Here is a 27,645-nt window from a genome sequence, read left to right as displayed (position 1 = left end):
GGAACTGAAGTTCTTCTTTCTTCCCATTGACCTTTGGCTTAGTTTGTCCTTTTTGGGGTGAGCATCATTCCATCATAGAGCATCAACTTTACCTTTGACAGCTTCATATTTGGGTCACCACCTTGTGTAATTTCACACAATTCTGCAAAGCTCATGACGTTGCAAGTAGAACCAGTGTCTATTTGACACTTCACATCAGCTTGATGCTCTCCTTCGGCTGTCATCATTCCAACAGTTACAAACCACTTTCTACCTCGAGACTTGATGACATCAACACGCTTTAGGGTGTAGAGTTATTTGTCAGAATCATCGTCTAACATCTCTCCATCAACCATTTTTACAGGCTTGCTTTTCTTTTTTCTAGCAAAACATTTGTGTGTAAAATGTTTCGGCTTTTCACAGTTAGAGCACTGCTTTCCCCACACAAGACATACTTCCTTTTGCTTCTTGTGGTGTCTCCGACAGTATTTACATCCAGTACTCTGGCCTTCATCTTTCTGCTGGTCGTTCTGAAAGTTGTCCTTCCTTTTCATCATTGACTTGTGCTTGAAAGACTCGGACTGCCTCTCAGCATAGTGCACAGCCTTGTCAGTTCTCCCATCAATACTCTTAAGCTGTTGATTAGCCACCTCAGATCTTCTGCATGTCGATAGTTTTCTTGGGAGTAAGCTTCTCTTTTCTCAGTAGACGTGCTCTCACAGCAGGATCTCTTGGTTCCTAAGACAATCCAAACTCTAATGAGATCTTCCTTCAGTTGCTCAAACTCAAGACTCAGCTAGTGTCTCAGTACAGTCACATACTGTTCAATATTCTCCCTCTCTTCCTGAGCTCTAATGTTAAACACATAGTGTTCATAAATGACATTAGCAAAGGGTCAAAGTGGGTCTTCATCGCCTCCAAAATCTCCCAATTCTTGCTCTTCTTCTCCTAGGGTACATAACAGCTTGTAAACATTCCTTCCTCATTAATGGTAACAGAGTTGCTACTCTTAGCTATTTAGGTTTCTTATCCAACTCAGTGGCAATCTCAATTTTGCCATTGAGACTGGAAGAATTGCTAATTTCCTCTCAAATTTTCCTTCACGTCCATAGGAGCAGGTACTGGAAAATTTGAAGCAAGAATGACTTGCCCCCAACTGTTGATGTCCTGGGCAAAGTTGCAGACAAGAGTTATTTTGAATTCTGATGTCTTGCACATCTGCTGATACAGCTCTCAAAATTCTCTCAAATCCTGGCTACTCACTTCTGATACCATGTTCCATGTGGTGCATAAAATTGCTACTGCCCAAAAGCCTTTATTTACATATCATGACATCAGAGGTCACACGTGTATGGCCAGCCAAAGTGTACAAAAGTATTTATCTAAACAGTTCCCGGTATGTTTCGTACCCCAAGCATGAAGAAACTAGACTCTCAATGTATGTGCGTGTGTAGGCTTTATTCGAGGTAGCTGCCCGGACTGGTCTTAGTTTCACTCTGGGAACCACCTCCCTCAGAGTTGACTGACAGCATAGTAAGCAGTCTTACAAACACAAAACACAGCAATTAAACACAACGTATTTTCCCCTTTGTAGACTAAGGAACTAAATAAATTAAAGGATCGGAATTAAACCTGCATAAGCAAACAGATATATATTGAGTCATTTCATCTAAGTGCACAAATAATCTTTGAGATATGCAGGTCTCCGATAATGATGCTGACTTGGAAAAAGACATGGTTGAAGTTCAGCGCAATCATTTTGAGGTGGATGATAAACATCATGATTGCTAATCGGAAAAGGAAATGTATCCTTGCAGTCACAATCAACAAAATCTCCAGGTCTTCTCACATTCAAGTGTCTCGCGTTTCACTTGGTGTTGTCATCTAAGAGATAAGTGTTGGTACCAAGCACCCACTAGATTTGCTTAGGACGTGATAGATACGACTCAAGCTTGTAGTTGTGACTTGAACATTTGATGCAAACCCAATTGCCAACTGAGAATCGTGGTTTCCTTGCGCATGTTTGCTTATCGGAGTATGCTTTTACGTTGCCTTGTCGCTTTGCAATTTCTTCAGCTCTCGCTCTGACATTCACATTGAATGGCGGTGATGGCTGAAGATTGGTCAGCCGCATGTGAATGTTGTAACCAATCATAGGTTCAGCCAGTGTCTTTCTGGTCAGAGAGCGTAGGGTGGATCAATATGCGCAAAGTAGGATATGAAAGGACTGTTCAAACGTATTCCCCTCCAACATGATAGCTCTCAAACTGTCCTTGATCATATTGTTGAAATGGTCAATGCCACCATTCAATTGCGGGTTGTATCACAATGTCAGATGGTGGTGAATTCCATAGCTTGCTCGGAACTCCAGGAACTGACTGGAAACAAACTGTAGCCCCTTGTCCATAGTGATAGTGTCCAGCAAACACCACTTTGTAAACAACTTGTCTAGAATGTCAATGACCGAAATGGTCGTTAGGGAATTTGTTGTTGCGATTTCCGGCCACTTGCTAAGTAGATCATAAACAACAAGCAAAAAACATTGATTGTTGTGGGCGCCATGCAATCCTCCAAAAATATCCAATTGGACTTGTTCCCATGGTTTTGTTGGCCATGGGGTCGGTTGTAAAGGTGTGGGACACAGTTTAGAAGAATTTTCACTGGAGTGTACATGCTACACAGTTTCTGATTAACTCTTCTATGCAGCGATCTATTGCTGGCCATCAGACTGCTTCACGGGATCATTGCTTCACCTTAATGACATCCAGATGTCCTTCATGGACAAGATGCAACACCCATTGCTGTAGCATTTTCAGAATAATGGCTCGAATTCCATGTGCGATACAGTTGTCAAACAATGCCAGCTCATTGTGTATTCTAATAGGGGATCAGTTCTTCTCCTATTTCACGAGGCCAGTCGGTTTTTTGCTACTGGTCTACTTTCTGCTGTACGCTATCCATGGCCAATTCTGCCTTCAACTCCTCTCATATCACAAGATTCGTGGTCTCGTGCAAAATCACTGCGAGTACGTAGTCTTCAATGTCACAAGGCGCTTCGCTATTACTAATGCTGTCTGCGATAGTAATGCGGTTAAGCAGTTCAGCTACTCAGTAGCGTGAACCTAAGAGACACTGAACCTCGAAGTTATACTGATGAAGGTGATTAAACCATCGGTAGATGCGTAGAGGTCGATGACCAGATCCTGACGTGGCTAACAATGTGGTCAGTGCTTGGTGATCGGTGCGGAGAGTGAACTTCCTACCATAGAGATACATGTGCCTATGTTCACAAGCGTAGATGCAGGCTAGTGCTTCCCACTCTCCAGTGGAGTATTTGCATTCAGTTTCCAACAACGGGCGTGACACGTACATGATCAGTTGTTTGCTTCCTGAAATGCACTGAGAGTATAGATCCTATCGTATTTCCTGACACGTTTGTTGTGAAGTATGTTTCTGCATGTGAGTTGAAATGTGTGAGGACTGGCAGAGATGCCATCTTTGCCTTTAATGTGTCAAACACTGTTGGCGGAGCAATTGTCCATTCCCATTGTGTATCTTTGTGAAGTAGCTTTCAACGATGCTCCAAGATCTCCATGTATTGGGGCATAAATTCGTGATAAAGATTGGTAGTGGTGAAGAATGATGCCAACTCTTTCGTGTTAGATAGGGTCAGAAGCAGGTGAATGGCTTTGATGTTGTCACACGTTGGCTTTACTCCAGCACTGTTACTTTGTACCCAAGAAAATCAATCTCGGATGTCACGAGTGTGCATTTGTCCTTGCTCAGTGTCAAATTGCATTATTACAATGGATGACAATGTTGTCGAGAGGTTGAGCATCCCCACGACGTCTAGCAAGACCCAAGGGACCATCTTCTGGAACACACTAGGTGCTGAACTTAGTCCCTAGAACATTCTGCTGTACTGAAACATTCCGCTGTGTGTAACAAAGGCTGGAAGATGTCAGCTTCACTCCACCAGTGGTATCTGAAAATAGCTCCATCACATGTTGAGCGTCGTGAAGACTGTGGAGTCATGAAACGATGCCAATAGTTTCTGTATCATAGAGAGTGGATATTTGTCTGGAATAATTGCTTTGTTGAACGACTTAAGGTCAACGCATAGTCTAAGTTCTCCATTTTTGAGTTGTGCAATGACCAGGTTCGATATCCATGGGGATGAGTTCTGATTCACACAATGATACTGTCTGCTTAATGTCATTTCAGCTCCTGTGACACTTCAGCACAGACTGCCATCTCAAATTTGCGAAATAAAGGTGGAATTGACGTGTTGATGCGAGGAGCATGACAGTACCCCTTAATCTCCCCAAATCCGGTGAATAAGGAAGGATACTATTGTGCATAGTCTGCATCATCAATCACATTAATATGTGCACTCCAGTGGGTTCTGCAAATTTGAAGCTGAGCTTACTTTTCTACCCCCATAAGGCTCCTGCCTTTGGCCACTTAGAATGTGAACTTGTCTAGGTTGGCATTTTTTTAGTGCAAAGATTGTCCCAAAGACTGGAACAATTGAGTCATCATAAGCTTGAAGAGATTCTGTCGCGGGAATGAGAGAAAGTTGTGGAAAATGACAACAGTAGAAGTCTTCGCTTAATATGGATACTTTTGTACTCGCTCCAATGAGAAGTGACATTGAAATATCTGTGATTGCAATCCTTGAAACGATCAGGCACTTTACAGTCTGTGATAATATACACATGCAGTATTTCACTCTCAGGAATAGGTTCCTCCATGTGTTGAACTGATGAAGTCTTCTTCTTCAATGACCTGCATACCTTTGCAAAGCGATTCATCTTGGAGCATGAATTGCACTTTATCCTCTTGTGGCAGAAATGGTGTTTTGAATCCATGAGTACCCCCACAATTTGGGCACATTTTTCAGGGTGTCTGACCGTGATAGGGCAAGTGTTGATGAGCCTGCTGAGGTCGCTTTGTCTGTAACCTTTGCACTTGAGCTAACTGCTGACGCAGCTCACCCAACCCTGAGCCTGAAGGTGTGTTTTGTGTAACATTTTCAAATCTAACATGGCGGATTTGATTTGAACAGCCAAGGTCATGACCTTTTCCAAAGTCAAACCAATCATCTTCCATGAGTAGGTATTTCCTAATTCATGGGATTGATGATTTTTCAATTAGTTGGTCATGAATCAGTTCATTAGTTAGTGTGCCAAATTTGCATGTAGAAGTCAACTGACACAATGCTCTGACATATTGTTTTATCGGCTCACCATTTAGCTGGCATCTCTGGCGGAACATGCATCATTCAATCATCGCACTTTTCTTAACGCCAAAGTATTTCTTGAGAGCACTTACTGCCTTAGCAAATATAGACATATCATCTGTTAGCTGCTCAAAATGCGCTGGCTCTCTTCTGAGGTAATGCACGAGTATCGCCTTCTTGCGGGTCGCTGCTGCATCCGGACTGTACATACCCAAAGCAAACAAGTAGGTTTCAAACCCAAAAATCCATCTGTCCCACGGAATGGGGGGATCTCCCAGTGGTGACAGGAAAGGCGCTGGGGCTGGTAAATTTAAATTACTCGCCATTTTCGTTGGCAGATGTTATGTTTTGTACCCCAAGAATGAAGAAACTAGACTCACAATTTCTCTGTGTGCAGGCTTTATTCAAGATGGCTGCCCAGATCTGTCTTAGTTTCACTTTTGGAACCACGCCTCCTCAGTTTGACTGACAGCATAGTGAACAGTCTTACAAGCACAGCACTGAGCAACCAAATACAACAGTTCCCATTACCATTTCATTGTGAATTACAAAGATTGCACAAGTGCACATTTAACATTCCTCTGGGGGAATTCCTCACTACTAGCACATCAAGGATCGAACAAATGAGCCATTCTCCAGAGGACTAAGCACCAACTTCCCCAAAGACTATTGTACAGTCAAGTATCTGTTATAAGCCAAAACTCAGACTATCAAAGATTAGATGCAGATTTCAACAAGAGTCATATGCCCCATTCACTAGATTTATTCCAGAGAGTTCACTGGATTGATTCCAGAAATGAGGGTTTTGTCTTATGAAGAGAGTGTGAGCAGTTTAGGCCTTTACTCTCTAGAGTTTAGAAGAATGAGAAGAGATCTAATTGAGGTATATAAGATGATTAAGGGGATTGACAAAGTAGACGTAGAGAGGATGTTTCCTCTGGTGGGGCAATCTAGAACAAGAGGTCATAGTCTTAGGATAAGGGGTAGCAGATTTAAAACAGAGATGAGGAGAAATTACTTCTCTCAAAGGGTCATGAGTCTGTGGAATTCACCACCCCAGAGTGCGGTGGATGCCGGGACATTGAGTAAATCTAAGGAGGAGATAGACAGATTTTTAATTAGTAATGGGTTGAAGGGTTGTGGAGAATGGGCAGGAAAGTGGAGTTGAGGCCAAGATGAGATCAGGCATGATTGTATTGAATGGCGGAGCAGGCTCGAGGGGCTGAATTGCCTACTCCTGCTCCTAGTTCTTATGTTCTAATGACTCCAGTGTTCCTTTGTTTATGATTCTAGCTGTAGCATTACAACCCAGAAGGGCATTTACAGTAGAATACGCAAACCAATAGTATACATGCTCAGAGAAACATCTTCTGTAAAATGATAGGACACTTTGAACAAAAGTTAAGTAATCACAAACAATCTGACATGTTAGTTGGTCCTTTGTTGTGCCCCTAAGGACTACTAAGGTTAGTTTAAGTTGCTTCCCTTGTTATGGCTCTCTCCAGTTCACCCAGATGCAATTACGCTAAACAAGGAGCAAAAAAGGATAAATTTGGTGCAATTCAGATTTTCAATTAAGTTCAGGACTCACTCCTATTAGTTCCTCTACCATTTTCATAATATCGTTTTCACACTCTGTGATGCATGAGGAAGACATCTGAACACTATCAGGTTTTTGCAATTAGCATATCAAATTAAATACCACCTTGGAGCTTTTATTTCCCCATTCATTACCTTGTATAGTAAACAGAACCCAACGTTCCTCTTGAAAAACTAACAATATGCATTGATTTAGAAGTAATTTATTTTTGGGTTTCAAGGATCTTGTACAAGAAAGCAGAAGACTGGTTTGATACATCACAGACACGATGGATTACTCAAGGTAAAATAGCAGATACTATAGGGAATATCACTGTTAGCATTTGTCAGAGCTGCTGCACAAAGTAGAGTTAGGCACTAAAATATGATGGGTCTTGTAACCGACAGCATGCAATCTTTTCCTTTGATTGCATGCACATTTTATACACTTGGTATGAGAAATTAATCAACAAAACTAATTAGCATACTTGGGAATGTGATTCATTTTAAAATTCCTTTCGTTTAAACTTATGAATGCATTACCTTTATTGTCAGCACCAATGAATCCCAGGATATTTTCATGTCGTAGCATGACAGTTTGGTAGATTTCTGTCTCTCTGAACCAGGACCTCGCTTCACGCGATGAGAAAATTTTAACTGCTACATCTTCCCCATGCCACTTTCCATGCCACACTTCACCAAACCGTCCTTTACCCACAATTTCATGAAGAACAATTGTTCTGGCTATTGTCCTTTGGACAAGTAGTGGCAAGCCTGACAATAAAGTATTTTAGATTCAGTATACAATAGAACTATTTTGAGTTTTGACATTCATAGAAGTCTGCACAGAAGTACTATATTCAGTTTCTGAAGAGTAAATTCTTCGGCAGATATTTAATACACTCAACATTTTCTTAGTTGTTACATTCAAAAATACCTATAGCAAAGCAAATAATGGATATAAAGAAAAATGACTCAAAGAACATTGTAAAAGCAGAAGATACTGAAAATTTACAGCAGGTCCATCTGAAAAAAGACAGGTTTAAGTTTTAGGTAGATATCCTTCATCAGGAAGGGGGAAAATAAAGTAGCATGGTAGGACTGACCAAAACAGAAACTACAGGTAAAGGTCAAGAATTAGATATGCAAATTACTACTAGGAGTACTACTAGGAAACGGCAGAGCTTTAATAATGTCACAGGGTTTTAATAAACAAACTGGTAGGGTGTAAAATGCTGGTGATAAAAATAATTTCAGTAAGACGGTGGAAAGGTTTCAAAATAAATAAGGGTGACTGAACCAGCTCCAAAGTGGAAGGGAGTGAAACTGAATGTGAATATGAGAACATGCCAGGGAAAAAAAAAACTGTAAAGGTCTGAAGTTTCTCTAAAGTTTCCTGTCATTCTCCTTCCTGCACAGATGTCAATCCTGCTCTAAGCTTCTCCAGCTAAGTTCCGAAGGGTCACTGACCCCGAAACGTTAACTCTGCTTCTCTTTTCACAGATGCTGCCAGACCTGCTGAGTGGTTCCAGCATTTCTTGTTTTTATTTCAGATTTCCAGCATCTGCAGTATTTTGCTTTTATTATAATATCTACCCTGATGTGCCAATTTTCTGCAAAAGATTCCAAAATGTCCTTTATCCTCCACTGAGGTCAGCTAGTTCCATTCTTATCTATCCAATTATAGCCAGGCAAACAAACAAGCAAACAAACAATCACCTGCAACAACAATCATGTCCAGAGGCAGCAAAATGTGGACAACATCCAGGCTTGGGCTGACAAGTGGCAGGTAACATTTGCACCACACAAGTGCCAGGCAATGACCATCTCTAATGAGAGAGAATCTAAACATTTCCCCTTGACATTCAATGGCATTACAATCACTGAATCCCCCATGATCAACATCCTGGAGGTTACCATTGACCAGAAACTGAACTGGAGTAGCCATATGAATACCATGGCTACAAGAGCAGGTCAGAGGCTAGGAATCCTGTGGCGAGTAACTCACCTCCTAACTCCCCAATGCCTGTCCACCATCTACAAGGCACAAGTCAGGAGTGTGATGGAATACTCTCCACTCGCCTGGATGGGTGCAGCTCCAACAACACTCAAAAAGCTTGACACCATCCAGGACAAAGCAGCCCACTTGCTTAGCACCTCATCCACAAACATTCACTCCCACCCCCACCATGCACAGTGGCAGCAGTGAGTATCATCTACAAGATGCACTGCAGCAAGTCACCAAGGCACCTTAGACAGCAACTTCCAAACTGGTGACCTCTACCAACTCGGACAAGGGCAGATTCTTAGGAACACCACCACCTGCAAGTTCCCCTCCAAGCCACACACAATCCTGACTTGGAACTATATCACGTTCCTTCACTATCGCTGGGTCAAAATCCTAGAACTCCCTTCCTAACAGCACTGTGGGTGTACTTACCTCACATGGACTGCAGCAGTTCAAGAAGGCAGCTCACCACCACCGTCTCTCGGGCAATTAGGGATGGGCAATAAATACTAGTCTGGCCAACAACGCCCCATCCCATGAACGAAAAAAAAATCAGGGTTGGGCATTAAATGCTGGCCTCACCAGCAACGCCCACAACCCACAAACAAATGTTTAACAAAAAGGCTGCAACATTACCCCTGGGGTCCCACAAGGATCTATTTTTGTCCCCCTCCTATTTCACATCTGCATGCTGCACCTTGGTGACATCATCTGAAAATACAGCGGCCAGCTTCCACATTGACGATACCCAGCTCTACCTCACCACCACCTTTCTTGACCCCTCCACTGTCTCTAAATTGTCAGACTGCTTGTCAGACATCCAGTACTGGATGAGCAGAAATTTACTCCAACTAAATATTGGGAAGATCAAAGCTATTATCTTTGATCCCCGCCACAAACTCTGTTCACTAACCACTGACTGAATCCCTCTCTCTAGCAACTATCTGAGGCTGAACCAGATTGCAATTTGGCCCAGAAATGAGCTTCTGACCACACCATCACTAAGATAGCCTACTTCCCTTTCTGCATCATCTGATTCCACCCCTGCCTCAGCTCACCTGCTGCTGAAACCCTCATCCATGCCTTTGTTATCTCTAGACTTGACCATTCCAATGCACTCCTGACTGGTCTCGCACATTCCACCCTCTGTAAACCTGAGACACTCTGTTGTCTATGTCCTAACTCGCAACAAGTTCCCATTTACCCATCACCACTGTGCTGGTTCCTGGTTAAGCAATGCCTCGATTTTAAAATTCTCATCCTTGTTTTCAAATCCCTCCATGGCCTCACCCCTCCCTATCTCTGCAATTTCCTCCAGCTCCCCAACTCTGAGATAACTGTGGACATCCAATTCCAGCCTCTTGAGCATCCCTGATTTCAGTGTTTTTGGCTGCCAAGGCTCTAAGCTCTGGAATCCATAAAACCTCTCTCTTTGACAAAGCTTTTGGTCATCTACCCTAATATCTCTTTATGTGACTTAGTGTCAAACTTTGTTTGTTAACATTCTTATGAAGCGCCTTGGGACATTTTACTATGTTAAAAGTGCTATAAGTACAAGTTGTTGTTGTTCCCTTGTCTGTGGTTAATAAGGTCCTTGGCCACATCTACTCATTTCTAAAGCTCCACTCTCACAATGATGTGAACCCCCCTGTTTCACCTTTCATCCTACAATCTTCTGCATCCACCATAGAATCATACAGCACTGCAGGCAACCATTTGGCCTAGCATGCCTGTGTCTGCTGTTTGCAAGAGCTGCCAACTAGTCCCATTACTCTGCTCGTTCCCATAGCCCTGCAAATGTTCCTTTTTCAAGTACATATCTAATTCTCTTTTGAACGTTATGCTGAGTCTGCTTCCACCACCCTTTCAGGCAGCACGTTCCAGACCATAATTCACTACACACAAAAAGAAATTCCCATCACTCCTCTGGTTATGCAGTCAATTATTTTAAAATTCCAGATTTGCCAATGTTTTGCCAGATAATCTTCTGCTGCTTGCAATGTCCCGGATTTTACAGGAGAAATAAGCAAGGCTATCAGCACTCACCATTATTAAGGAGTAAATTGGGCAGCAACATCTGGTATCCGTAATTATGCTGTTAAATGCAAAAGCTTGCCCAGCTCATCCAGAAGCTTCACTATAACAGCATCACATTGAGTGACTCAGCATTCACATACATGGAAGGATGCCAAGTTGTGGTTTTTACCCACTAGATATCCACTAAATATGCTGGAAAAATGTTAGGGTTTGTTCATTCACATGTAAGTTTTTTTAAAAACAGCATGTTATATCTTAATTATTGTCAAACCACCTCTCTGACACTGAAAATTAACTTTTAAAAGTGTGGCGTCTCATTCCTTCAGATTGTAATTATTATTGGAGACTTGAAAAATGTAATCTTATTTCACTTTTTTGTCTCTTTTATCTCTTTTTCTCTTAAGCACATCCTTCTTTTGCTCTCTGTGATTTGACATTGAATTAACTGTTCCAATTTACACTTCCTGGTTTAGTGTCTGTGATCCTGATGTTTATTGGGGAGGGATTTCCAAGCCAGGGGACCACTTTTGAGGCTGGGAGAAGAGTTCTGGTCCAGGTTTCCCAGAGTTTCAACTCCACAATGTGCAGGTTTTTAAAAAATATATAAACAGACTCCCAGCCTGGAAGCCCACCAGTTTGACAGGCTTGACCCCCTATCAAGTGGGGAACTCTCCAGAGGGGCTGCAGCCCAGGAGCAGACAAGTTTCCAACACCAGCATCTTTACCCCTGATCTCGCTGTAAACTGTGATCACCCGCTGACCCTCCAAACCACGCTGTAGCTACGCCCCATGACGTTAGTAGGACTCCAAGTGCCATTTTGGTTTGGAACTGGTTGCAGCTGCATGGAAGATGGAACCAAAGGCTTGCTAAAGTTAACCCTTTGTTCTGGACTCCCCCAATCAATTCTTATAAATATGAGCAAATTTACTACTTGAATTTTTTTGTAATTCTCGTACTACATTAGAAAAAATGGCCCAGAATTTGCTGAAAAATAACGCCATATAAATGACATACATGGTTATTAATGTGCAAATTGGTCAGCATCTTGTGGCAACCAAGGGACACCACATGAATTGCAAATTGCCGTAAGTTGCTGGCCATTTGCACAGTTCCAATATTAGTCTCAAAGAAACGGTATCTCACCCTTATCTTCTCCATGATTTTCATGAAGTTGCTGTCATTGTACATTAATTGTCCATTAAACTTGCCACAGAGTTAAGTTTATTTATTAATAGCATAGTACCCTTTTAACAAGATAATTGTTAATGACTGACAATCAACCTCCGACTCAAAGCGAACAATTAAAAGTTTGAAGTCTCATTCTTTCAGGTCGTGAATTTTTTAAATGTCAAGTTTTAATTTCTTTTTAATAACTCATACTTTTTTTACTGTCTCTCTATTTTTCTTTCTCCAGCTGATTTGATATTGAAAACATTGACTCTAATTCATCCACTTTCTCAATCCTTCCTCTGTTTATTTCTCAATCCTTAAATCTCGTGGGTTAAAGAGATAACCCTGTTGGTCCCATTGTTCACCAAGGGCCCAAGTGGCCTCGCTGTGCTGTTAGCAGGTTTCACTTCCAACAACCTTGTAGGCATAACCTTTTTGAACGAAAGGGTTCAGGAACAAGTCTAACTAACAGGGCATGGAACGAGATGCCCTGCTCCCAAAGATTCTGGGCTATTAAGTATATTTTGAAGTGTTGGATAACAAAATATTTAAAAGAGTTATAATGCTCAAGCAATCGACCAAACATTCAGAAGATGAGGAGCAAAAACAAGAAATGCTGGATTCACTCAGCAGGTCTGGCAGCATCTGTGGAAAGAGAAGCAGAGTTAACGTTTCGGGTCAGTGACCCTTCTTCGGAACCTTCCGAAGAAGGGTCACTGACCCGAAACGTTAACTCTGCTTCTCTTTCCACAGATGCTGCCAGACCTGCTGAGTGAATCCAGCATTTCTTGTTTTTGTTTCAGATTTCCAGCATCCGCAGTATTTTGCTTTTATTACAGAAGATGAGGAGGACTGGTACAATTTAATGTTCTTCCTACTGGTCACTTATCACTATGTGGACTGAAATCAGAGGATTATAGGGCTTATTTGTGAGGGTACAGCATTTTAAAAAGGTGATGGTGGTGAAACAGCCTATACAAATCAATGTCAGGAATATAGGAAATGTAATACAGCAATATAGCTCATGAAAGATTAAAAGTTATGTCACTATGAGAAATCTTGCAGAATAAGATACTTTTAGAGAGAGTGAATGAACAGCAGAATAACATACTTTTAGAGAGTGAATGAACATAATGAAGAGTATTAATTAATTTGATCAAGTTGAGAAAAGCCAAAAAAATGAATAGAGATAATCCTACTGCACATAACAACTTTCCTACCAGTTTGTTAACCTGCTTTCAACCTACCAGAGCCTGATCCTGTAGTCATATTTGTGATAAGACCCTTCAGTGTTTCTTTTGCTGTAATATAGCTACAACCAGAGTCCTCGTCATCATGCCTCCTTTCTTTCACATAGGCACATAGTGCGCGCCTTTTGTAGAAAACCGTTACCAACAGAACCAAGCATAAGAAACCTACAGGCGTAGTTATTACAGCTGCCAGCTCCATGGGTCCCCAGTTCAATTCACTAAGGTGGTTATCTATAAAAAGAGAAAAATGAAAACACATTTTAGTCTTTTTTTAAAAAATAACATACATCCTTTAAGATATTAGCTATTCCTTTTCCATTATACATAGCATCTCGTCAGATTGAATCCTAGATGCAACACATCATTTCTCAGAAAAACTGACCAACTCCTTCCAGACCTTTCCATTCATCTCTGTAACTAACAACAGAGAAAGAGATGGTCCATGTTCATGTGACTTGCTGTCAAATTTTCCCTGCCACCCGCCATGAGCAAATACTTAGATTCCCCTGGTCGTATTTGTCACATTACCCTGCCAGTGCAGATAAGATGGTGGACATCAAACTGTATCTTATCACCCTGATGCAACTTGTTTGTACACCAATTTAGTACACCTTTTGAATTCCTTATTATACAATTAGTCAGATTACATAGTTATGTTGATAAATTTTGCCAGTTTAGCAGTTCTAAACAGGCAACGGACTGCCTCTACCAAGCTGCAGGTTATAAGGAACAGACAGGTGTGGAGATGCAAAAATTGAGAATGGAAGGTCCTTGTTGTTTTTGTTGCATGTTTGTTGGTACGCTGCCACTTTAGTTAGTCTAAGAACAAAGAACAAAGATAATTACAGCACAGGAACAGGCCCTTCGGCCCTCCAAGCCTGCGCCGATCCAGATCCTCTATCTAAACATGTCGCCTATTTTCTAAGGTCCTGTATCTCTTTTCTTCCTGCCCATTCATGTATCTGTCTAGATACATCTTAAAAGACGCCATCGTGCCCGCATCTACCACCTCCGCTGGCAATGCGTTCCAGGCACCCACCACCCTCTGCGTAAAGAACTTTCCACGCATATCCCCCCTAAACTTTTCCCCTTTCACTTTGAACTCGTGTCCTCTAGTAATTGAATCCCCCACTCTGGGAAAAAGCCTCTTGCTATCCACCCTGTCTATACCTCTCATGATTTTGTACACCTCAATCAGGTCCCCCCTCAACCTCCGTCTTTCTAATGAAAATAATCCTAATCTACTCAACCTCTCTTCATAGCTAGCGCCCTCCATACCAGGCAACATCCTGGTGAACCTCCTCTGCACCCTCTCCAAAGCATCCACATCCTTTTGGTAATGTGGCGACCAGAACCGCACGCAGTATTCCAAATGTGGCCGAACCAAAGTCCTATACAACTGTAACATGACCTGCCAACTCTTGTACTCAATACCCCATCCGATGAAGGAAAGCATGCCGTATGCCTTCTTGACCACTCTATTGACCTGCGTTGCCACCTTCAGGGAACAGTGGACCTGAACACCCAAATCTCTCTGTACATCAATTTTCCCCAGGACTTTTCCATTTACTGTATAGTTCACTCTTGAATTGGATCTTCCAAAATGCATCACCTCGCATTTGCCCTGATTGAACTCCATCTGCCATTTCTCTGCCCAACTCTCCAATCTATCTATATTCTGCTGTATTCTCTGACAGTCCCCTTCACTATCTGCTACTCCACCAATCTTAGTGTCATCTGCAAACTTGCTAATCAGTCCACCTATACTTTCCTCCAAATCATTAATGTATATCACAAACAACAGTGGTCCCAGCACGGATCCCTGTGGAACACCACTGGTCACACGTCTCCATTTTGAGAAACTCCCTTCTACTGCTACTCTCTGTCTCCTGTTGCCCAGCCAGTTCTTTATCCATCTAGCTAGTACACCTTGGACCCCATGCGCCTTCACTTTCTCCATCAGCCTGCCATGGGGAACCTTATCGAACGCCTTACTGAAGTCCATGTATATGACATCGACAGCCCTTCCCTCATCAATCAACTTTGTCACTTCCTCAAAGAATTCTATTAAGTTGGTAAGACATGACCTTCCCTGCACAAAACCATGTTGCCTATCACTGATAAGCCCATTTTCTTCCAAATGGGAATAGATCCTATCCCTCAGTATCTTCTCCAGCAGCTTCCCTACCACTGACGTCAGGCTCACCGGTCTATAATTACCTGGATTATCCCTGCTACCCTTCTTAAACAAGGGGACAACATTAGCAATTCTCCAGTCCTCCAGGACCTCACCCGTGTTTAAGGATGCTGCAAAGATATCTGTTAAGGCCCCAGCTATTTCCTCTCTCGCTTCCCTCAGTAACCTGGGATAGATCCCATCCGGACCTGGGGACCTGTCCACCTTAATGCCCTTTAGAATACCCAACACTTCCTCCCTCCTTATGCCGACTTGACCTAGTGTAATCAAACATCTGTTCCTAACCTCAACATCCGTCATGTCCCTCTCCTCGGTGAATACCGATGCAAAGTCTAGCTTAGAGAGATTCTTTAGTCTGGTGTAATTAGAACATTAACATTGATGACATTATAATTATGTGCATCTTCACTCTGTGTGACGCCTTCAAAGCCACTGTTAGGTAAACCTGCCAAGACTGAGGCACACATTATTTCACCACTTGAACATTAAAAACTTTAAAATTGCAAGCCCCTGACCGGAAAGACGTTTCCATGGTAACCGGCAGTGTTGGAACAAGGGACGAAGGGCCATGCCCTGACTCATTCAACCAACAATGAACTTCTGATTACCAGATGTTGAAGGTGGGGGAGCTAGCATTCCAGAGATTGTTAAGATACAATCCACAAACCTCGCAGGAGAGACTGTTCCATATAAGGAGCCAGTCACATGACTAATCTGCTGGGCAACCTGGGAGTCTTTTTGAATTTGAACTTCCAACGAAGATATTGGAACACAGAACACCTTGTGCTCATGGACTGAGAACATCTCCTCTCCTGTCTGCCTGCCTTCATCTCTTTCCCACAGAACTGAATCTTGTGAAGACACGTAAACTCAAAGAGAGAACAGTTTCCTACATGAAAAAGGTTTAAGGCAAATACTGGGCCCCAACGAAATGCAAGACCATATCTTCAATCAAGGACTACAGTGAGTTCGAGAAACAGTAAAAAGATATTGCCTCAAACTGTTCTACTTAACTTTTCTTCTGCTCTTTTCTGCCCCTATTTGCATGTGTGCATTCTAGCATGGGTGTGTCATATATCCATAGGCGTTAACTGCATTAGAGTTTAAGTTTAAGGTTTAATAAATTTCATCTTTCTTCTTTCAACCACAGAAAGCCTGTTTGTGCTCATTTTCTTGCCTTATAATTGGAAAACTGTGAACAAGGATTCACAAAAAGGGGAGCTCAAAACAGTGTGTTTAAAATTAAACCCTATTACAAAGACCAGGTGAAGATAGTAACAGATCCCTAGACACCTTTTGCACCTGGTCGTAACACTACGCTGCATCTATCTTCAATTCTCTCTCACATGTGATCGCTTAGATCATCATGGTAGACGGTATTCTTGACACGCTTTCAAGATTAACCCTTTCAGACCCTTATACTACAGTTATAAAACTCAATTGTTTATTACTCAACATGTCCACTACCACAGGTTACTATAGACTCATCAGTCTTACTTTAGTGTAAAACAATAGAATAAATGATCAGGTATAAACTTGAGAATTATCTATACAATAATAACCTGGTAACCAATAGCCACCATGTATTCAGAAGGGGAAGATCCTGGCTGACCAACTTCAACCTTTGAGGAAATAACAATTCAAGTGGACTGTGAAAAGCCCCTAGACATGGTGGTCTTAGGGAGTAGTGCAAAATAGGCAATATTAAATCAACAGCTTGTTTTATACCCTATTGTGGCAAAGAAAAAAAATCAAGTGGGGTGTAAAACAGACTGATGATTTGCCAATGCCTGTTTTGCATTATTGTCCTAGACCAATGTAGTGACACTTCCACACAAAAGGCCAATCAAATTCAAATCTGTGAGGATACAGGGCAAACCTTAGGATAAATAACTGGCTATAGGGGAGGAAATAAATACCAGATACAGATATTACACTGGGGCAGGAAGCTGTACTGAGTGGAGTGCCTCAGGGATCAGTGTTTAGACCACTACTATTTCTAACTTACATAAATAATCTTGGCCGGAATTTTACGGCACCACGAGTGGGCTGGTCACGGAGGGGGACCAGGGGGGTGCCATTCCCGACCCCTTGTTGACCCGCTGCAATTTTATGTGGGTGGCAGTGGCGAGAAACAGCCCGCCAGCCCCAGGCCAATCAAGGCCCTTAAGTAGCCAATTAACTGCCACTGAAGGGCCTCCTCCCACCACTGCGGGTATTTTATCCTTGGCTGCCGGACAGTAAAGGCCCAAGAACACCGCCTGGTAAAACCAGGCGACCTTCTTGCAGCCCCGGGGGGGTGGGGGGTGGGGGGGGGCCTCCTAATCAGGCACCCTGCTCCCCATGGAGGGCTGCCTCCAAAGCCCCAACTGCCCCCAACGTACAACACTTCCCCCACCCCCCTAACCAGCCCTCTTGCCTCACCGGGGCCCAGCCAATTGTCCCCAGGGAGGCCCTAAAAACCAACCCGACTTCCGGATCCATCCTTCCTCTTGCCTCTGATGGTTGGGTGTAATCCCAGCAGTGGCCACCACTCCCTGTGGCGCTGCTGGGACTAAGAGCTGCCGGCCCGCTGATTGGCCGGCAGCTCCTTTAGGCGGGACCTCCAGTCTCAAGGAGGTGGAAGTCCCGCCCAAGACCAATCAAGGGCCTGGGGAGCAAAAAATATGGCCTGGTTCCCCAGGCCCAGCAGAGGTGGGCTTGCCATTGACTTTTCGGCCAGTGGGCAGGCCCTCCCGCCCAATGTAAGATTCTAGCCCTTGATTCAGAAACTCAGTCCAAAATGGCCGAATGTATAGGCGAGACCAGAATAGGATTGGGAATGGAATTAGAGGAGGCAGCTACAAAATTATGGAACAAGTTAGAAAACTGGGGGAAAAAGCTGGGTGTGCAAGGAGCAATCCCTACACCTGAAGAAGCACCCAATATTGGGCCTTGAAACCCACTAGTTGCCAGTAAGGTGCAGGCACCCAATGGACATTGAAGGGCTGCTTGCCCCAATGATCAGGCCACCGCATCGCAAGCAGGCTGTCCTCAGGCAGGTTCGGGAGAGGGGTGCAGTGGCCAAGATAGGGAGGATGGTCAGTTGGAGCTTATTGCTTGAATGTAGAGTCAGGAGGAGCAATCCTGCTCCTTCCAGCTCCCCATTCAGACAATTATATTTTAAAATCTTATCTTTTTAGTACTTGTTAGGCCACTTATAAACCAACCCAATTTTAAAAAGAGGGGTCTCAAACAAACCCCTCATTTACACATATAAAGGACCTAATGCTTGTGTCAGGTGTGGGCCTCGATGCCTATTTTTATGCCGAAACATTGAGTGACACATTTCCAGCTCATAATAAGCGTACGCTCTTGGCCCATCGTATTGGAAGCTTAAGCACCCGTTTAACCACAATTTACAAAATTTTGCATTTTTGCCAGCTTTCTTCCCACAGTACAGTAATATTTCAGAGCCAACGAGGCAGAAAAGCAATGATTAAAATTTAAAAATGTAGGTTAGAAAAACAAAGTTAAGATTTCCACATCACATTTTAACAAATCATGGCATATTGGTTTTGCTGAAGAAAGATTACAAATCTTTACCAATAGCCTCACACTATGAACAGCATGTGAACACAATATGAAAGAAAGAGAGATAAAGAAATTGCATTGATATATTGCCTTTCATGACCTCGGAATGTCCCAAAGCACTTCACAGCCAATAAAGTACAATGTCCATGTGCAAGTGGCGTGATGATCGGAACATAGGAGGAGTAGGCCATTCAGTCCATCGAACCTGCTCCGCCATTCAATGGCTGATTATCCACTTCAATGCCTTTTTCCCCACACTATCCCCATATCCCCTTATGTCATTGGTATTTAGAAATCTGTCAATCTCTGCTTTAAACATACTCAATGACTGAGCTTCCACAGCCCTCTGGGTCGAGAATTTCAAAGATTCACAACCCTCTGAGTAAAGACATTTTTCCTCATCTCGGTCCTACGTGGCGTCCCCCTTATTTTGAAATTGTGTCCCCTGGTTCTAGACTCCCCAAGCAGGGGAAACACCTTACCTGCATCTACCCTGTCTATCCCTTTAAGTATTTTGTAGGTTTCAATGGGATCACCTCTCATTCTTCAAAACTGTAGAGAATATGGGCTCAATTTCCCCAATTTGCTGAACATTCCTTGCACTCTCTCTATGGCAACAATATCCTTCCTAAGATAAGGGGACCATAACAGCACACAGTACTCCAGGTGTGGTCTAACCAAGGTTCTATACAATTGAAGCAAGACTTCACTACTCCTGTACTCTCATCTTCTTGCGATAAAGGCTAACCTGATTGCTTGCTGCACCTGCATGTTACCTTTCAGTGATGCATTTTCATATGCTACATACATAATGTTTTTGTATAAACCAATATTAATAATTTTAAAATGAATTCAAGTAAGTTTTATCTTCAAGAACCATGACTGCCCCCATGTGGTTCAGTTCTCTGAAAACAGCTTTCCATAGTTCTAACATGATGTATAATTTTGAGCAGTGACGATATGATTACCACAATCACATTCTTTAACTTGTACCATTTCCAGGCAGGATTCAGCATGACTTTAGTGCTGCTTAGTTATTTCAAATGGAGCTATAACAAAAAGTGTAAATACTTGCTGTGCTTCAAATACAAATACAAGTAAGAGGCATTTCCCTTTTAACTTATTAGGTTTACTCTGATTTTGCAAGTTTTCTTTCTAACATCATTCTCCATTAAGTTAAGGCAGGTAACCATCCTGCACTGTTCTGGCCAACAAGAGACATTTTAACTTCACTCTACATCTCCACAACAGCCTTGCTAAGATGTATAACTCACATTTGAGCGCAACATAACTAAATACAAGAAAAATCTAAACTCTTCTAGAATTTATGCAATCGTAGATTCTATCCAAGTAAACTAACTCTGGATAAACCTTCAGGAAGATAAAGATCTGTGAAATTTTGGCCTTAAAAAAAAAAAATGGGGTTATGAAATCAAATTTACAACACGTGCTATCTACCTCTGATCAGTTCCACAGTCCCAGCAACACAAAAATCAAATCAAGTGCCACAAAACAATTGATTACTTGTATCCATCCTTTACCAGATTTTTAAAAAAATATGTAATTGGCAAAATGAAGTGCTATTGAAGTGTCTATTTCAATACTAAGATTGCTAACTCTGATTTAACATATTATTGAAGATTTTATCATGTAATATTTGATCACATAATATTCAGTCATATGAACCTGCTCACGTGAGGCCTTATCACATTACATTTGATCAAGCGACATTTGCAAGTTTGCATTTATTTCAGTTGCATGTATTAGTATTATCAAGCTCTGAATAAAATATTTGACTTTTTTTTTTATAGTAAACGAATAACAATTTAGAAATCAAAGAACAAAAGGTAATAGAAATATTGAAAGGATACGTAATGTTTAAAAACACCAAGTAAATATCATTGATTCAACAGAAACATTGATATAAGTAAAATATTAATGACATTTTACAATGCACAGCAAGTTATAATAACTAAAACCAAAACCAAACCTACTTCACTAACTCACAGTACTCCACCCCGAAGCCCATACGTGAAAATCCAAAGAGTCCCTTTGGCTTAAAAGCGGCCACTCATCTTTTTGGGCTCTGTTGTCCTTGGTGATTAGTGGTTCAAAGTCTAGGCCCATTGTCAACTTTTTCCAGGCACAACAAAAAGAATGTTCTCTCCATTTCATAGCAGCTCTTGGGCTGTGCCAATTGCGAATTTAGGTCCTACTTCAGCCAAATCCCCAAAAGGAGGTGGGGACCTGAGGCCATGGGCTTCCGGTGTCTGTTTCCTAACACTTGCAACCAAGCATAGGTGTTCCCTGGGCACTGAACCCCCAGCCCCCCACAAAAAAGAACCCCTACCACCATTGCCAAAGAAGATCTTTTCACTAGGCTTGCATGGAAAATGCATATTTTTTATAGTTGAAAAATGTTGCAATCTGATTCATTTTAAGCACAGTCATATTTCAAAACAGATTTTTAAATCTTGAAATGCCATTTGGATTGTCAGCAAATCAATACATACCATAAGCACTACCTGACATCCAGCAACAACCCCATACCCAGTTCAAAAGGCAATTAATGGCTCTCCAGACCCAATTCACAAAGACAGTGTATGGATCCAGACAGTTCAGAGACACGAGCTTACGTTGGAACATGTAGCATCCATTTTTCAGGCACTCTGCGGCCTTCTAAAGTCCCAAAATACCAAGAAGGAAACAAGCGAATGCTTACAACCAGCCATATTGAATAGGGACAAACAAGAGGTATCTTTTATCCAGGCTTGAATCAGGCATTAAGTCTCTTTGCATATGCAAATAAAGGGCAGAACAGCTGCTTCAGATCCTTAGCCCAACATTGGTTTTCCAGCACTGGCTGCATCAGGGCAAAACACGAACTATCGCATAAATTTTAATAAAAAGGTAAATGCTTGCCACAAGAGCCGTTGCACCAAATCCAGAGATCCCTGACTTCTGACCTCCAGGCCAGGATCCTGACCTCAAACCCCAGTGTCCCTCCCTTTCTAAGATGCCAAATCCCTCCACAACACTGCCCCCGATCCCACATCTGACACTCTGCTCTCTTCCCAATCCATAGGCCGCACCTCCCCACCCTGCCTGATTCCACCCAGAGGTCTTTGATTAAAGGTTTAACACCCCCAATCCTTCCTGATCCCAAATGTTACCATAGACCCCTGACCACTTACCTGGAGCAATTGTCTTGTGCTGCCTCCTCCCACAGCACCATCTTCATTATAATGAGATCAGAGATCCAATATCCAGGGATCCTCACGCTTCACCATTTGTGCGCAGGATCACCAACAATCTTCCCAGTTCATACCAACAATCTTCCCAGTTCATACCAACACACTCTCCTGCTCTAATCCAGCTCAAGTTGGTACACATCTTCGACCCTCCTGCATTTAAGACGACACTCTGCTTCCACTAACTGAGGCAAGCTGACAGTCTACTTCGCCTCTAACCCTCTTAGTACAAGCTCACACTCAGTTCACATTAGCACTCCCTTTTCCTCTCCTGTTTAATGTTAGTGTTTGTAGAACACTGGGACCAGTAGCCTGACAAATATTTATCAAAGGCATCAGATGAATTCGTAACCCCTTCATCTTAACTCATCAAGGAGCCATCTGGGGTTTCCTGTCTAGCCTACATCCAGTACTGAATGACGCCTACATTTGGCTCACCGTACTATGCTACAGTCAGTCAGTTCGGATTGTATTTGCATTTACCTAACCAATCTCCAATTATGGAGGGGTCTCCTTCCACAATGGTAGCCCAGAAGCTGTGGCCATTTAATTGAAAAGTTTGTAATGTGTTGAGAGGGCATCTCAACATGGAGTCCGATACACACAGACACAGACACACAGACAAAGACACACACACACAGACACACACACGAAATGGCAGGCGTCATCTCTTTCCATGCTAGAGGGCCTCCTATTGGAGAGTCCGCCCACTGTCCTTAATTGGAAGGCGAGTGCTTTGCAGTTCCGGGAAAAATCACTGCCTGATGACTGTTGCTCACACAGTGCAGGGTTGGCACCTCCATTTGACCCAGACGTTGGTGTCTCGACGCAAAACCCAAAATGTTGCCCTTAGTCATTACAAGGTGCTTAGTTGAGCTGGTTGTGCTGTCTTCCCTTGGGATGATAATGGTGAATTCTTGGGTGCAAACGATGAACCTCCTTCTGCAGGAGGTGGCATCCATTCCTCTTGAATCTTCTGCTGCTGAGTCAATCTACATTACTGCATCCAGGCTAGTTGGATTACATCTCACCTATCTTGATGACAACAAAACTTCCACCAATAAATACCACATTTATGTCTGCCTGTAACTGTACAATGTGACTTCTGTAACATCTCCTTCTTTCTCTATCAGAAATACATTTTAACCTTTTACAGAGACACCTGCTACATACATTAGGTAAAGACTATTATTAAAAAATGCAATCCTCTTAAAGACCCTTGATTTTCAAAGGCACATCCTTACAGTCAATTGACCGATCTGAGTGACATGATTAATTGCAGAAGATTTCACCTCTTTTGAGGTCAATCACTTGAAACAACCTGTTAGTCACCATGGTAATATCAGGTTGCTGGTAGTGATTCACTTCACCTAACTTCTCAGTTTTCAATTCGAGAGCTCTCTCAGAATCTGTGGCCTTAAAATACATATCTTACTCCAACGTCTGTGAAAATGCTTTGTTCTTACAAGCTCTCATTCAGTAGCCCACTGTTCTATTTGGCTACTGACTCCACTTTGAGGACATCCTTATGGCAATTTTCAGGGCATTGTATGTACAACTTTGCTCCCCAGTCCAAATCAGTTAATAAGGAATTTTCCTTCCTTTTCTAACCAAAGGCTAATTCTATCCCAGCTAATTCCCCTTCATCAGCACCCAATGCTCTTTGGAAGTGATACCAGTACCTCTCAATGTTTAAAGATGTTCCGTGCCAGTCAACATGTTATTTAATAATTCATGAAAACTGATCATGGAAAACAGCTTGCAAAATTGCGAAAAACAGCAACCATAAACAGAACAGGTTGAAAAAAAATGTCATTAATACAAACTCAAGAACAAAATCAAATGCTGCATAATTACACAGGGTTTATATATAGCTAATCTCACCTTTATAGAATCCAGTAAATAATAAACAGCAAACTCAACAAAAATAAAGGGAAAAAATCAGTGAATAGTTGATGATACCAACATTTACCAATTAGATTATGTTTCAGTATGTAACGTTAATTACAAGCAAAACATTCAGTTTTTTTTTTACTTGGAACAAGATTTATTTTTCAATTCATGAGAATTAACATTCTTTCAAAACTATTTTTAAATTCTGTATGAAGATTAATAACACTTTCAGAAACTTGAATTCTTACCTTTGGGTTGTGGCAGCTGTACATCAATACTGTTACAATAGTCAGTGTCACAGCAGAATGTTTTGGACACATTTTTTGAGTTGGTACAAAAGAAGGGTTTCCCTGGTGGAATCATTTCCCACTGATGCACACAGGTCTTCCACTGTTCTACTATTCCACCAACTAGAGTGGCAGAAGCCAGGCAAACGCCATCTGTTTCACAAGTGTAATTTTTATTCACACAGGTGATGCAGAAACATTTCAGGCCTAAAATAATGAAAATTAACCAGCGTTAGAATATGAACATATAAAGAAATGGGCAGAAGAAAGGGGAAAGGGCAGAGGGGGAGAAGAGAAAGCGAGAGGGGTATACTGTGACATAACTCAGGCAACCTACACTTAAAATGGTGAGTGTTTTCATTCCTGAACTGGAGATGACAACAGCAAGCAGAAGCAATGGACAATTACTTTGGCACTTATGAAAACAATTAACTGTCCCTGGTGGCCCCCCCACCCCACAAGGTCTTGTACAAATTGAGTGCTGTAGTGTTGTTGAACGACATTTTGGAGGCTTACGAAAGGGTTTGCAGGTTCTGTGCCAGCAGATAGCAACTCTCACCACCTCCCTTTAACCTGGATTATCCACAGTCATCGTTTTTCCCCTCTAGGTCCAAGAACGCTCATCAGGGTCTTTATACCCTTCAGCCACATAGATGAGATGATGCACTCTTTCGCTGGTCCAGACTCACCTGCTGTGCATCCAAAATTGGGTTCCTGCTCATCCTCAACCAAACAACAAATATAAAAAAGATAGATTGCAAGCTTGACCCTGTCCCTTCCCCAACCCAAACCTCCATGATGCAGCTTTGACAGATGTCTTCACAATTGCTAAAAGTTTCTAGATGCATAATCCCTTTAAAGGTTACATTAGCGAAGCCGAAGTGAAGTTCATTAAGAAATTTTAAACTTTTTCCAACTGAAAATTCTTGCTGACTCAGGCTTCACGGTGCATAAAATGCTTTTTAAGTAATGCTTTTTGTGAAAGATTTATAAACAACCTGCAACCATTATAAAAATCTAGAAATCAGATTGCAGGTCGTCATGACAATGGCCTGGACTTTGCAGTCAGCGGCAAAGGAACGCCGCTTACAAAAGCATGGTAACTTGCTGTCATTGGGTGGCTGATCCAGTGCAGTGCCCTCTACAGGAGATCTGTGGCAAGTGTTGGCAGAGCAAGCAATAGCAAGGCTCTGCAACCAGATTGAAGAATCCTCACTGAGACATGCAGAGTCTAAACTAGAAAGTATAAATCAGAGCATTTAATTCATTGTAAAATCATGTACAGATAGCAAAACAAAGAGAGGGAAAGAAAGATGGGATTGCGAGAGGGAGAGAGAAGAGACAGAAAAAGTAAAAAAACAAAATCTCCAACAACAACTACATTCTGATAGAATGAGACTCCACATTGTAAAATTTAATTTTCAGTTCCAGAGACGTTGTTTTGGCAATAATAAAGACTTGTAGATATTATAATTATCTTTTCACAATCTAATTCAGTCCCTGCCACTTAAACCACCCACTTTTAAATTGAGCTAATAATGCAAATCATTTCCCATTACCATTATTGTCAATTACAAAATCTCTGTAGCTACTTTGGGCATAAACAGGTGAATATTGAATTGGTCACAACTCATTGCAATGCAATTACCTATTGTACTTAATTACCTCCAAGAGTCAGGATACAGCTAGGATTAGGGTGACAGCTAGCACTGATTGCCGTAACTGTGTAGTTAGCACTTCGTGAAGGTGCAATTATTTTGTATACTTAATTCCCTCTAAGTGGAAAGATATTTATTGAAGCACTTTAGCTGGCCTTGAAATATTAAAGTGAATTTGCAAGTACAGTGAAATCTTATTGCATTTAATAGCTTAGGCAAACAAAAATGTTGTGCATAATTAAATTCATCATCATAGTATAACTCGTATACCAGGCAAGTCGCGTTAGCACAAACACACCTTCTGTTGTGTGGCAGGAACTGGATTTTCATTACCTAACCACAGATGCTGCATATGGTAAGCAATTTTTTAATATTCATATTTAACGTAACATAAACAGCAAGCAGATGGTAGTGAGCTTAAAGCTGAAAACAATCTTGGAGGTTCTGTAGCCAATCAAATCTTCTCAATTTTGTCCACATATAAAAAAGGTCAGTAATATGGTTTACCTTGAAAAGTGTGTGGAAACAAACAAACATTCAGACCATTTTTGGCTTATTAACAAATGAACTGCAGCCTCCAACATCAGTTGTTGGGAAAATGCTAGAAACTATTCTAAAGGATGTGTTAAATGGACACTTGGATAATAATGATCTGATTGGGTATAGTCAACATGGATTTATGAATGGAAAATCATGTTTGACGAACCTGTTGGAGTTTTCTGAGGATGTTATTAACAGAATTGATAAAGGGGAGTCGGTGGACGTGGTATACTTGAATTTTCAAAAGGCCTTTCATAAAGACCCCACAGGAGGTTGGTTGGCAAAATTAAAGCACATGGGATAGGAAGTAATATGGCATGGATTAAGGATTGGTTAACACGCAGAAAACAGAGAGTAGGAATAAATGGGTAATTCTCGCGTTGGCAGGCTATGACTAGTGGAATACTGCAGGAATCAGTGCTTGGGCCCCAGCTGTTCACAATATATATCAATGATTTGGATGTGGGGACCAAATGTAGTATTTCCAAGTGCGTGGATGACACAAAACTAGGTGGGAATATGTGTTATGACGAAGATGCAAAGTGGCTTCAAGGGGATTTGGAAAGACTTGGTGAGTGGGTGAGTACGTGGCAGATGGAATATAATGTGGAAAAATGTGAGGTTATCCACTTTGGTAGGAGGAACAGATGTGCAGAGTATTTCTTAAATGGTAAGAGATTAGAGAGTGCAGACGTACAAAGGGACCTGGGTGTCCTTGTCAATAAGTCACTGAAAGCTAGCATGCAGGCGTAGCAAGGAATTAAGGCGGCGAATGGTATGTTAGCCTTTATTGCAAGAGGATTTGAGTACAGGAGCAATGAAATCTTGCTTCAGTTGTATAGGAGGTGATGGTGTAGTGGTACTGTCACTGGACTCATAACCCAAATACCCAGGATATTGCTCTGGGGACATGGGTTCGAATCCCACCAGAAGGTGGAATTTGAAGTCAATGAATAAATCTGGAATTGAAAGCTAATCTAA

The 27,645-nt window shown here is 41.9% G+C and overlaps 1 protein-coding gene across 1 annotated transcript in view; it reads right to left on the bottom strand.

The window, feature by feature from the left end:
• LOC137372381 (activin receptor type-1B-like) overlaps positions 1-27,645 on the bottom strand; it is a 102,127-nt gene that overhangs the window by 44,275 nt on the left and 30,207 nt on the right. Inside the window, exons 2-4 of the mRNA XM_068036270.1 lie at positions 24,428-24,673; positions 13,263-13,496; positions 7,343-7,573 (exon numbers count right to left, since the gene is read on the bottom strand). Of these exons, the coding sequence (XP_067892371.1) occupies positions 7,343-7,573; positions 13,263-13,496; positions 24,428-24,673 (711 nt within the window). The remainder of the gene's footprint in view (positions 1-7,342; positions 7,574-13,262; positions 13,497-24,427; positions 24,674-27,645) is intronic.

Source organism: Heterodontus francisci, chromosome 7 (assembly GCF_036365525.1).
Source record: "Heterodontus francisci isolate sHetFra1 chromosome 7, sHetFra1.hap1, whole genome shotgun sequence".
Lineage (NCBI taxonomy): Eukaryota > Metazoa > Chordata > Chondrichthyes > Heterodontiformes > Heterodontidae > Heterodontus > Heterodontus francisci.
Note: the sequence above shows the minus strand (reverse complement) of the source record. Positions and strands in the feature narration are given on the sequence as shown.